The 13,341-nt window shown below is 39.3% G+C and overlaps 1 protein-coding gene across 2 annotated transcripts in view; it reads left to right on the top strand.

The window, feature by feature from the left end:
- Window positions 1–13,341, top strand: part of AGMO (alkylglycerol monooxygenase) — a 308,250-nt gene that overhangs the window by 119,739 nt on the left and 175,170 nt on the right. For both annotated transcript variants that reach the window (XM_051963385.1, XM_051963386.1), the window contains exon 4: window positions 10,710–10,813. In XM_051963385.1, coding sequence (XP_051819345.1) covers window positions 10,710–10,813 — 104 coding nt within the window. The remainder of the gene's footprint in view (window positions 1–10,709; window positions 10,814–13,341) is intronic.

Here is a 13,341-nt window from a genome sequence, read left to right as displayed (position 1 = left end):
AGCTAAGTAAGAGGCAGGCTTTGAGCTCAGAAAAGTTGGCCTGTAGATTTTAACCTGGCGTATATTCACCCATTGCCTTAGTCTCAAAGTGTCAAAGATTAGGGAAGTGTTTCCTAGAATTGTAGTTACAGGATTCCCACCAAATGGGTACAATTCCTAATTCTTCTCGCTTAAGGAACAGCACATAAGAAGGCAGAAGAAAGGATTTGGTGAAGTGAATTGGAAATTTCAGAGGTATCTTTGGGAATGAATAAAGTGAGTCTGATCCAAAAATTCTTTAAAGGACTCAAAAGGAATAGCATAAGAAAAGCCAAAGTAGGGCAGAGACATCAGGGCTTTGCTCCAGAGTGGGAAATATGTGATATATAGAGAGGAACATTTGGAACACCCTGTCCATTTCAGAGCCTCTTTTTTTTTTTTTTTTTTTCCTTTTCCTTATTTGGTGGCTGACAAATTCATTGGAGCCTGAAAAGGTTTGAAGTAAACCTTAGACTTGTTGGCTTGGAAGCAAGAAAGCTTGTTTTCTAAGCACAGGGTTAAGTGGCAAGGCCATCCTTAAGCTGTCATTGTCTTTCAGGAAGTTATAAATGAACTGAAGTCCAGGCTATATCCTCGCAAGTTCTGTTTATTATTTACAGGATCATTGGACTCCACTCAACTGGGTTCCATAAGGGAAGAATAAAGCCAGGCAGATGGCCCCGGCTTTGTGCACAGCCATTGTCATGGTGGTGTCTACCCTTCCCCCTCCCTCTGATCATTTCCTCATTGTTCTGCCTGCCTGTGGATTTCCTTCTATAGATCTTCTCTTCCTTAGGAGGTTATTTGTTCTTGGCTTTTGTAAGTGAAGGAGACAAATGAACCGAACCCTTGTTCCAAACACAACACAGCAGAAGTTCCTGCTGTCTCCCCACAAGCTTGCTTCATGGATGCTGTAGGAGGGCCTGTCAATCAACACGAGTCCTCCTGGCCCAGAGGCCACTCTTGTTCTTGCTTGGGAGAATCCGATCATTCTGTATGTCAGGGATGTCCATCATGGAGACAAAAATAATTCAGTTTTCTTGGGTTTAATCTATATGACTTTTAGAAGTTGTGAGATTAATAGAATACGGATTGTACACTTTGGGCAGGAAGAGCCTTGAGTATCCAGAAACGCATTCCCTTCCTTGTATAGTGGAAGAAGCAGAGGCTACATTTTTAGTCAAGGGGCCAAGGTCACCAAGATGGTGAGTATCAGTGGCAGGCTTTGGCCTTGTTACTCTGTTATGGGCTCAGTGTGCTTTCCACTCAACTTCCACAAAGTCTAATGAAGTGAATACCAGTAACTATGAATCAGAAGAACTGGATTCCAGTCCCACCTCTGCCAAAGCTAGCATCTGAGAGAGATGCTAAAGCAGAAATAACTCAGGCCCTCAGTTTCCTTTCTTGTAGTAGGAAGAACTTGCATAAATGATTCCTCCATTCCTTTCTAGTTCTAATACTCCAGACATTTGTACTTGGGACAGGAAAGAACATGATGTAATAGATATATTGTTGTAGATGGTAAGCTTTTTGAGGGCCTTATTTTGTATCCTTAGCCCTTAGCATACAGCCTGGCACATAGTAGGCACTTAATAAATGTTTATTGATTATTGATCTTTGAATCAAGAAAATCTGGGTTCAATATGCACTTCTAGCACCAGTGTTCTCGAGCAAATTACTGAGCTTCGCAGCAAGTCACCAACTAACCTCAGTTTGTTCCTTTATAAACTATCTTGAATATCTGTACTAACAGGCTCCAGGTTTATTCTGAGGCCCAGATGAGTAAACAGAGGTAAGGTACTTTGAAACCTTGGTGTGCGGCCAAAATGCCTGCAGTTGTTCTGCTCGGAGCAACTCCTGCAATTTATTTTAAATTAATAAAAGCTGACAGTGCCCGAAGCACCACAATATCGTTAGTCATTCCATGTTCATTAGAGGATGGAAAGATACTCAGTCAACAGTCACTCACCAAGGATTCCTCAAAAACTCACTTTCACCCGCTTTTACAGATGTGCACCCTGAAGTACAGAGACGTTAGATTCCTTGCCCAAAGTCTTGGTTCAGGAAGTAACAAACGGAGAAACTGTGCTTTGGGTAAATGTGTTGGAGGGGGCTGGGGAGTTCAGGGAATTAATCCCCTGAATGATAAAGTCAGGATTCAAAAAGATATTAGCCAGGCTATAATTTTGGCCTGAAATGGATAAGATGAAATTTTATAGGAATAAACATAAAGTCTTCCCCTTGGGTTAAAAAAAACACTTTCTACAGTTTACAATTGGGGCAGGTAGCCAACATTTTGTCTGAGAAAATAGATATAGAGCTAGATCTACATATGTGTGTGTGTGCGCGCGCACACACACACACACACACACACACACACTACAAGTTTAGTGGGATTCAACAGGGTGATAGGGACAATCAGTAAAACCGATATGGCCTCCAGTTTAATATTATGAAGCAGAAGCTATTATTATCTCATTTTATAGATTAAGAAACAGAGGCAAGCAGGGAGTAAAGTGACTTGCTAGGATCACACAGCTAGTAATTATCTCAGGCTGCATTAGAACTTGGGTCTTCTCTACTCCAAATCCAGGACTATACCTGTTAAACTACTAGTAAATAGTAATAATCGAATCTATGTCTAAGGGAGGAGAGGAGTATTTAGAACCCAATGACAAGAGTGAGATAAGACTTTGACTTAAAGAGTTTCTATTATTGTAAGGAGATACAACCCATTTGGGAAAGTAATCTTCAGAGAAGGGAGCTGTGCCTTTGGAAGTTCCAAGAGATTATGAGAGGAACCATAGGCAAGTGGATTGTCTCATTCTTTCCAGTAGAAGTGCTGTAGAAATCCAGTAGAAAGGTGAACAGTGAGGTAGCAACTCTGGGCAAGCCTTGATGTCAAGGCAGTGCCTGGATTTGTCAGCATAGGTTGATAAGACTTGTAGTCAAAAAAACCTGAATTTGAAATCTGCCTCAGGCATTTATCAGCTGTGTTAGCCTGGCTAAATCATTTTACTTCTGTCTGCCTCAGTTACCTCATCCAGAAAATAGAGACAATAAATAAAAATACATACAAGCCAGAGTTGTGACAATCAAGTGAGATAAGGAATGGCAAAGGCTTTGCAAGCCTCAAAGCACTATGGGAATGCTACTAAATGGGGTGGCAGCCACTGCTGAGGATGATGGTGACAGGGCTGCCAGGTAACTGGGGAAAATTTCTTATATCCTCCTTCTCGACATATATTTAGAAAAAGGCTCCTAATTGGTCCAGAAGATACGTCCAGAGCTCTCTCTTGCCGACCAAGGGAAAAGGTTATGTTTTGGGCCCTCCATCTCTAGAAACAATACTCTCAGGCACAGGGGACATGGTTGGGGAGCTGAGAGAGCTCAAGGAGGGTGGAAACATGTTTTAGTTTGCTCCTCTGAAGAACTGATTTAGTGTTCACTTGTCACCAAACATGGAAATGAAAGGGGGAAAATGTGATGAACTCTTCAGATGATTGATCCTCCACCCCAGTGCTCCTTGCTGGGGATGTTTGTAAAATGTGTCGAACACAGGCCTTCAGGCTTGGCCAAAGTGTTCCTTTTTTTTTTTTTTCTGAAGAAACTGGCTTCCTTCCGAGGCTGTCAGGATTGGGGTTGGAAGTACTGAGTGGACAGGTAGAAGAAGGGAAGAGCTGGGGATGCCATCCCAGCAACGGCCGCAGGGAGCCTCTGCCATGGTGATGAAAATACTGACGACACGACTAATTCCTTCAATGAGCAGAGAACAGGCGAAGGAATGAGGACGTATCTACTGTCATCCACAAAAGACAGGATGGTCCAATTAGGCAGCTTTTTGATAGCTTGGGTCTGTTACTAATCTTAGTCTGTTTAGTTCAGCTCCATTAATTTCTCTGGCTCACTTGCTAGTCATGCATGACTAAGCTGGGGCAGGGGAAGGGGGAGAGTTTTTGTGTTTCTCATGGAATTGGCACCCCAGATCCTGAGAAGTGCCAAGTATTTCCATCATTCTGTGCATACATGCACGGAACGTCACAGGGCTCTGTCTCTTGCACGACAGAATGCTGATATCGAGGGAGAGCAGCAGTTCTGAGCTGGGAAAGTTCATGTAGTCACAAGGTAGGGTCACTTCTCCCATTGCTCATCCCTCAGAACAAGGAAGATGCCAGGAAAGAGCAACCCACTCACCAGATCTTGGCCTGGCCGGGGTTTTTGATGTTCCAGATGGTTCACTTTCTCTCCAAGCTGTTTGCTAAGACATTTCTCAGCCTTCCCACTCTGACTAGTGGGTCCCAAAGTCTTTTGGAGAGACTGATTTAGTCAAATCCACATTGTGATCCAGAGCAGTCAAGAGCCTCAGAACATCAGAGTGGAACTCTCTTTTTTTGAGAAGCAGGTGATGAAGAATCCATCACATGGATTCCACAACGAACCGCTCTCCCAGCAGGGCAAGGCTCCAGGAAGTAGGTGAAGGGCTACATTACTGAAGGTCAAGTCTTTGAATGTGTCCATTAACCCCGACAGGTATCAGAGAAAGACAGAATTGTGAATATAGAACCTGCAAGGAAACTACCCCGAGGGTTTGCTTAACATGTTCAAAGCAGACCTCATTATTCTTAAAGTCTCCCCGCCTCCTCCCTTCTCCACTATTACAAAAGTTCTCCACCAATCTTTCAGTACCGCCCCTCCCCTGCCATGGACTCAACTTTTTTTCCTCACTCTCCTGTCCCCCAGATCCAGGATGATGCCAAGGGTTGGCCATTGTACCTTTGCAACATTTCCAAATATGCCCCCTGCTCTTCTCTGACATAGCCCCTGCCCTAATACAGACCCTCATCACCTCACACCTGTATTATCACAAAAAGTCCTGGGGATGGGCCAGGGTGCTGCCTTACCACAAATCTCTCCCCTCTCCAATCTCTCCATTCATCCCTTGAAGTGATTTTCCTAAAATGCAGGTCTGAGTGTGTCCATAAAGTCCATTTATTTTTTTGTGCATAAGAGCAACAACCCCTCCCCCCTCCTTTTGGCATTCAAAGCCCTTCATCACTTAATCCCCTCTTACCTTCCCAGTCTTTCTTATACTTTACTCCCCAACGAGTCATCTTCAATTTACTGACCTTGGCATTCTGGCTATAACACGAACCTGACACTCGGTCTCTTTGTTCTGGGCGTTTTTTTCTGGTTATTTCCCATGCCCAGAAATATGCCTCCTCTATTCTGATTACTGTCTTCCCTAGCTTCCTTTCAGTTCCAACTAACATGTCACCTTCTACAGAAAACCTTCCCCATCTCTTCTCAATTCAGTGCCTTCCCTCTGTTCATTATTCCCTACTTAACTTGTATGTAGCTCCCTTTGTTATATTTGTTTGCATATTATCTCTCCATTGAATTGGAAGTTCCTTGAAGGCAGGGTCTAGTGCTTCATTTCTTTATTTATTTATTAGGTGATTTGTCTGTCCTTTAATCAATTCATTTATTAATATTTTATTCTCAGTGCTTAGCACAGTGCCTGACACAGAGTGGATGTTTAATAAATATCCATTGATTAAGAGAAGAAATCACCGTAACTTTAGCAGGGTTAATCAACAAGTGTTCTTCAGTCAGTCACCAAGTTGGTAGGCAGTAGAACACAGAGCCAATGGGCTCTGGAGTTAGGAAGATTTGAGTTTAAATCTAGACTCACATTGTTAATTAGCTAGGAGACTCTGGCCGAGACAGTTACTTTTTCCTAGCTCAATTTCCTCAACTGTAAAATAGGGATACAATCATACCTCAATTTCCAAGGTTGTTTGTGCGATGATATCTGTAAAGCTCTTCGTACAGTATCGGCCCCAGAGGAGATATTTCATAAATGCATGTTTCATTCCTCTCTCCTTCTTTCCTTGTATTATCTTTATTCCTCAATCAGCTATAGGGCTCCAATTGGTTATAATTTCTAAAGTCCTTCCAACTCCAACATGTGTTGATTCTATTAACAACTCAAAGATCTAGATAAAAAAAAGAGCCATAGACAGCTCATCCTTAGCTGGGTTCCCTTAGACAACAATGTAACTTCTACAACTCGTAGGGGTTCTAAACCATGAGGTGGATTTCCAGAGCTTGGGTCTAGAATTGCAAGAGAAATGCATGAACAATATCTTTGATAACTCGATTCAATTCAGAGCATTAGACATTGTTGGAATCTTTACAAACTGTTAAGTCATTAGAGTTGATAGAGACAATAATTATCTAATTTAGCATGGTTCAGTATCACTGATCTGATCTTACACGGAGATGTTTGGGGCCAGAACCTGAAACAAGGTACGGAGTAGAACTAATTGATACAATGCTTATATTCACACCTTTAGAGAGCTCATATAAGCAAGAATTATTTAAATACTCATTGGAGTTCACAAGTATGGGAGATTAACTTTGTAACTTTGTGAATTCACACCTCCCTTGAAGCTCTTAGGGACAGAGAACACTCTGGGAGAAAACCCATAGTCCCATTCTCTCAGAAAAGATCATATATAAACCCAGTCAGGAGAGTTTAGCTGAATTAGATTAGAGAGGAACTGGGACAGACAGACACAGAGCTCTCTGGGAGATTGAGAGCCAGAAGCCCTCTCTCGGAGGCAAGACGGATTCACCTTTGTGCTGGCTGGAGGCTGAAGAAAGCAGAGGCAGAAGCAAAGGACAAAGCTGCAATAGCTCTTGGAACCAAGCAGAGAGACAGGCCTCTAAGCTAACCGGGCTATTTTGGAAGGAGAAAATAAATGTTTGCATTTTTACCAGCTGGCTGCATTTTGGGTGATTATTACTCTTAACTGAAACTAAGGCTGCCTCCAGAAAACCTTCCCAAGAAACTCTTTATTTCCTTTTTTTTCCATTTCTTTTTTTTTTCCCTTTCTTCCTTCTATATCTGCCTTATCACATTTAGGCTACTTTGTAAGCACTGATCACCCTGGTAAAGTGTTTCCAAAAATCCTATGATGAATACTTAAAAACTCTTAGTCTTTAATAAGCAAAAAATAAATATTTGTAGGATTAATAAATGAAAAGCAAAATTGTATTTGTTCCAGATTTAAATGAATATGTGTTAATTTACCAGAATGGACATGTTTAAAGGCTTAAAAAGATAGATTATCAGGCTAATATGACGGATTTAGAGTCTCAAGCTATCTTACGATATCACTTCATCCTGACTTATGCCAACGGGCTAATAAAGATCTACTAAACACAAACTTGGACCAATCAATCAACAAGTATTAATCCAAGTCCTCTTATGGGTACTCAGGACAATGAGACAAAAGCAAGGCAGCACCTATCCAGAAAGAGTTTATATTCAAAGGGTAGAGATGATGTGAACTCTACTCTAGTTTATTCTTAGGGATAGTTAAAATGAGCACAGCCTGTTCCTTCATTAATCATGATTAGGTCAGTTTCCAGACTTTCTTGTTTGCATAGAATGATGTGAAGCTAGAGTCTGTTTTTATCTTGATGGGAATTCAGTTTTCTGAGACTGTCTAGTTAGCATCTTTAAAAACAGTCTCAATTTCTTGTTACCCATCGTTATTATAGTGGGGGTAGATGAACACATGCTTGAATTATCTTGGTCTCACCAAACTGTTCAATTGTAGTGGTAATTTGGAGACAAAATTTCTTGTTTTTTTTTTTTTTCTTTTTTTTTTTTTTGGGGGTGGGTGGTACTAAACACATACTTGTTACCCAAGGTCATTTTAATTTTCCATTGAGGATCCTGAAGACAGTTGTTTATTCTTATGAGCTGTAAGCTCCTTATTTCCTAGCGGTGAAACATAATTCATTTTTACAAAATATTTTCTATTTTTATATACATATTTTTCCTTAGATAATTTTTTTTTCCTGGGAGGGATAATGATCCTTTTATCTCTTCCTTATTGTTCCCATGATGGTTCCAAAAATCCCAGCCAGGCAGCCCTCAGAGAAGCATGGTCCATTCTTGGGAGGAAGGCCTAGCTCCTTCTTGAGTTCATGAAGGATCCTCTGGAGTCTGCAATTCACTATTAAAATACATCTTTTGCAATTCTCTCTGAAAACCATCAGACTCCACCTAACATGAACACAGACTGTAAAAAACATCACAGGAACCTACTTGAACCTTTCCCAATACTGGAAAAAAAAAACTGACCGAGGTGAAGCAGTTAGATCAAGTTACAGTCCCCTGTTTGCACAGCTGGGCTTCATTGGGTGAGGGCTTGTGTTACACACAGTTTGTGATCGGAAGTAAATGCTTTTAAAACAACCAAAGAGACAGGTCTTTAACCTCCACCTCTTCAGATTCTTTGTTCACTCACTGAGCTTCTGTGGAGGTCATGAGGAAGTTGGGTACCCATAGGTCATTAGCTTGCGATTGAAACTCACCTGAAGAACCCATCCCCTAGTGAGCACATTAGCTTGGTTGCATTAAAATAGCATTAACAAATAAATAAATCCCAAAGGGCTCCATATTTTTCAAAGGCTTCTATTTGTAATGTCAGGGAAGGGGGGGGTAGTATGATGAAGGGTCTAGAAATTGAGGAGGAGGAGGGAAGGGCACTTATTGAAAGAGGTTAATGACCCACACTACAGGAAGTTTGAAAAGCCAAAAAAAAAAAAAAATCCAGCATCAACCATAGTTAATTTTAGAGAATTTTTGAGTTTCAGCAGAGAGGCTCATGTTTTTAAGGGACCTCTGAGGTTAATGGGCTCACCCCAGATCCCACCACACCCTGATTAAGAAGTGTTCACCCAGCTTTGCTTGAATACTTCCACTTTCTCGTTGACTGATCAATGAAGTTTTCATTTATATATATCTTAAATTTCTCTCTTTTTAGCTTCAGGCTTCTATGGCCAAGTAGTCTAAGCCTAAAATTGTTTCTCTGGGGTAATCATTCAAATCTATCAAGACAACTCACATCTCCTCCCTTCCAGCCCCCTAACATTTCCAATTACTTTCACTGATCCTCTTTTATCTTGAACATAGTACCTGTCCATGTGCTGAACTTTTGCTAGTTTATCAAAATTCTTCATAAAAAGGACACCCAGCATAGAACACAATGGCCCAAAGAGGGTCTCCCCAGATCTTGGTGCCGAACATTCTCTCAGTGCATCCTATAGATGGAGTCTTGGTTTTCTTGATTCCCATCCCTCACTGGCAAAGTATCTTTTCCTTCCTGAGTTGAAATCATAAGGCATTTGAATCTTTTCAGAAAGATTGCACATCATTTCCCTTCCATAATCCAGATCCATCTACCAGCTGTTCTTCAAATCTGACATCTTGAAATCATATATATATATATATATATATATATATATATATATATATATATATATATATGTTTCACCAAACTGATGACCACCAATACCTCTTTATTGTCTCTCAGTTGTTATATAAACAACTCTGTTTGGCATTCAGTATCCATGATGTCACTCTATACATCTCTACTATTATAATTACTTCTACTACTAGTATACTATTGCCTGTACTGTTACCATGATTATTAGTACTAATGCTATCATTACTGTTACAAGTACTCCTACTATTATTTTATTACTGTAACTATTACTAGTAATACAACTGTTACTACTGTTACTACTACTATTAGTGATTCTTCTACTAATAGTAACACTTCTACTATTATGATACAACTACTATCATCACTACTGCTATTAGTGGTACTATAACTAGAACTATTACTATTAGTAGTGCAACTGTCATGCCAACTATTATTCGTAGTACTACTAGTTAGTAGTGATAATTACTAGAATATTTCTACTGCTACTAAGATATTAATGGAAAACACTTTAAAAAACATTTACTACATACAGGCAAGAACTGGGATAAGCACATTACAATTATTATCTCATTTGAGTCTCAGAATAATCATGGAAAGTATGTGAAATTATTTTTCCTTCCATTTTAATGTATCTAACAGAAGTTAGATAACTTGCCAAGGGTCATATAGATATACCATCATCATTACCACCACTATTCGTCTTCCTCTTGTTGTTGCAATTCCAACTATTAATAATATTATTGCTACTTCTACTACTATAATTGCTACTGCTACTACTACTATTGTTGCTGCTGCTGCTGCTGCTACTATTCCTAGTATGCAAATTACTAGTATCATTATTACTACTACTTTTAGTATAAGGGCTAATACTAATAGTATCACTTCTACCATGACTTACCTACCTCTACCAAAAATTTGTTATGATTAATACTTCTGGTATTATTATTACTAATGCTTCTACTACTAGCATACCATTACTACCACAACCACTATTATCACTATTATTGTTATTGCTATTGCTACTACTAGTACTATTAGTGCTACTACTACCATTACTACTATTGCTACTACTATTACAAATGGAAAACCATTCTTGCCCTCGAGGAACTCATAAAGGTGCATGGAGTGTTATTAAAAATAGAGCAGGAGGGTCCTGAGATGAATTCACTTTTTTCCTTCTTTCCCTCCTCTTTCTTTTCTACTTTGTATCCAACACTGATTTATTTGCTTGATTGAACAGTCTTCCAATTAACTTAGTGACAAAAGCAATTATGGGTTTTCTCCCTTCCTTGTGAATGATGGACAGGCACTGTGGGAATGATGAAGACTTCTTTCCTTTCCCATTGTTCTTTTTTTCATGGTTTTTCCACCTTGTGTGTCTCACAGAGGTCAACATCATGTGGGCAGCACACCAGACACATCACAGCTCTGAAGATTACAACTTATCCACTGCATTGAGACAATCTGTCTTCCAAATTTATACATCCTGGGTAAGTGACATAAAGTATGGGACACTAGTAATATAATTCCTTCATTTAAAAAAGCACTCACATGTCACTCTATGTTCCTCTTTAAAAATGGATGAACAGCATCTCATGCATGTGCTTCCTCCTGTTCTCTGTGACCCTGTTCACATGAAGAAAAAATTTTTCAGTAGCTCATGATTCTTTTGCCTCAAACTGTCCCCCCAACACAACCTGAGTGTTTTTTGTTTGTTTGTTTTTTTTTTTTTGTTTTGTTTTGTTTTGTTTTTCTGGAGAATTAGGGTGAGTGTCAAAGACAAGGAAGTAGAACACTGGGAGGAAGGGCTGTTTCCAGCAGTCTACCCATTAGTTTTTCCTTGTCATGCAATCCCTTTGAGATAGCACTAACAAGATTGACAATTTGGAGACAGAATTTAAAAATTGGATTCTTTCCCCTTTATGACTTAGTACTATTGTGTTCTTCAACCAAGATGACCGCAAAATACAATCAGAATTTTCTATTCCCCATCTAGATCTTCCCATGCCCATTGTTACCACCCTAAGCAAGTGCTCATCACCTCTTTCCAGGACTGCAGGGTTAGCCTCTTAATTAAATTCTTGGCTTCTAATACCTTTTTTCCTCCTGTTTACATTGTAAAGAGCCCTGAAAGAATTTAAAAAATTCTTTGTATTTCTATTTCTAGGATGACTGAATCAGTTAGCCTTTAAATATTTAAAGCCATACCCTGTGCTTGATACACATAGTAGATACCTTTTAAATGGTTGACAATGTTGATACAACTGTCAGGATAAATTTCTAAAACATAAGGTTTATCATGTCACTATCAAGCTCAGGAATCCTCACCATCTTTCTATTGTCTCTGATATAAAAATTTAGAATATTACATTTGTAGCACTTTATTATAATAATAAAATGTACATAAAATGAAGTCTTCAGTTTGACATTTAAAGTTTCCCACATTTTGTTTATTTGCTTCAAAATAATTTTCCTCAATTCTTTCACATTATTCCCCTTTCCACACTCACTCTATGTTCCAGAATATATTACTACCTATTATTTGATGTTTTATTCTACTTCCACACCTTTGTACTCTGAATGTACTCCCTCTTTTCTTAGCCTCTTACAATGAACACCTTTTTGGCTTAGCTGAGGAGCCCCTTCCACAGGAAGCTACCTTGAACTTCTCCCCTGTTTGAGTTCCCAGTGGGCACAAATAATCTTGTATTGACTGGTCTATTTGCATCTTGTATCTCACAGTACATTATAAACTTCTTTAAATCAAGAATTTCTTATGTATGTCTTTGTTTAGTCCAGCACCAGCTGGAGTTGTTGCCCCTCACACTGGGAGGAAAGAATGACATGACTCTCCCCATGATTCTCTGTGCCCATTCCAATAGCACATTGACTTGAGTTTGCATCTTGATATGTCTTAGGCTCTAGTGTTGATATCTTCCCACCAGACTCCAAATGAAAACTTGCTTTTCTCAGCAGAACAGGTCCAACCAAGGTCAGCTACTTAAAGGCAAGTTCTGGCAAAGAATAGGTGAGAACTTGCACCTACATGATTGATGTTCTTTTCCCTTGACCATATTGCTTCCTATCTTCCTATCCAGGAAGACAACCATGTTTTCTACCATATACTCTTTCTATGCTACCTGGATTTCCACATTTAAATATATCATGCATTTATGTATCTATCTATCTAAGTGTCTATGTGTCTACGTATCTATCTATGTACCCATTTTAGCTTTCTTCGTTTTCGAAACATTGCACATGGAGGTAAATTTGACAATGGACATAGCTGCTATAATAATAATTATAAACAACTAGCATTTATGTAACAGTTTAAGGTTATGTAAATACTTGATTTTCTTTTATCCTCACAACAACCCTAAGAGATAGATATTTATTCTCTCTCTTTTACAGATGAGAAACTGAGACAGAGAGTTAATGATTTGCCCAAAATCATATAGCTAACAGGTGTTTGATATGGGATTTGAACTCAGATCTTCCTGGGGTTCAGCAGCTCAAAATCCACACTCCCCCCATTTAAGGGAAATGGCATCAGATACTGTCTTGATTTGTCAATGAGTGGGATGAGCCTGTCTGTTTCAACTATTTCTATTTAGGGACAGCAAGGGTCCTGAGTCGTCAAAGTCTATAGACAGTTTTACTGAATAAATAAATTCTGCCATGTGACAGGTCTCTGGCAGCTTTGATCTAAATCCCCCTGAAGACCAAAAAACAGAATGACCTTTCTTAGACTCCTACTCATCTCTGTGTACTTTCAAGCTCTCTTTACATGGAATGATGAGCAAGTCATGGAACTTGGGAGTTGCTAAGGCAACAATACGGCCTGGAATAAATGATAAATTGGCCGTGTCTTCAAAGGAAAATGCAACTATCAAAGAAAAGGGCAATTTATGCTCAGAAAGATTTTCTTTTCACCTATGATGGCTGGCATGCCAGAAAGAAACCCCTTTTTGTTCAAACTACTATGGAATTAACTTGCTAATCATATGTTAATAATAAT

Source organism: Antechinus flavipes, chromosome 5 (genome assembly GCF_016432865.1).
Source record: "Antechinus flavipes isolate AdamAnt ecotype Samford, QLD, Australia chromosome 5, AdamAnt_v2, whole genome shotgun sequence".
NCBI classification, from domain to species: Eukaryota; Metazoa; Chordata; class Mammalia; order Dasyuromorphia; family Dasyuridae; genus Antechinus; species Antechinus flavipes.
This window is presented reverse-complemented; position numbering and strand designations above follow the sequence as displayed.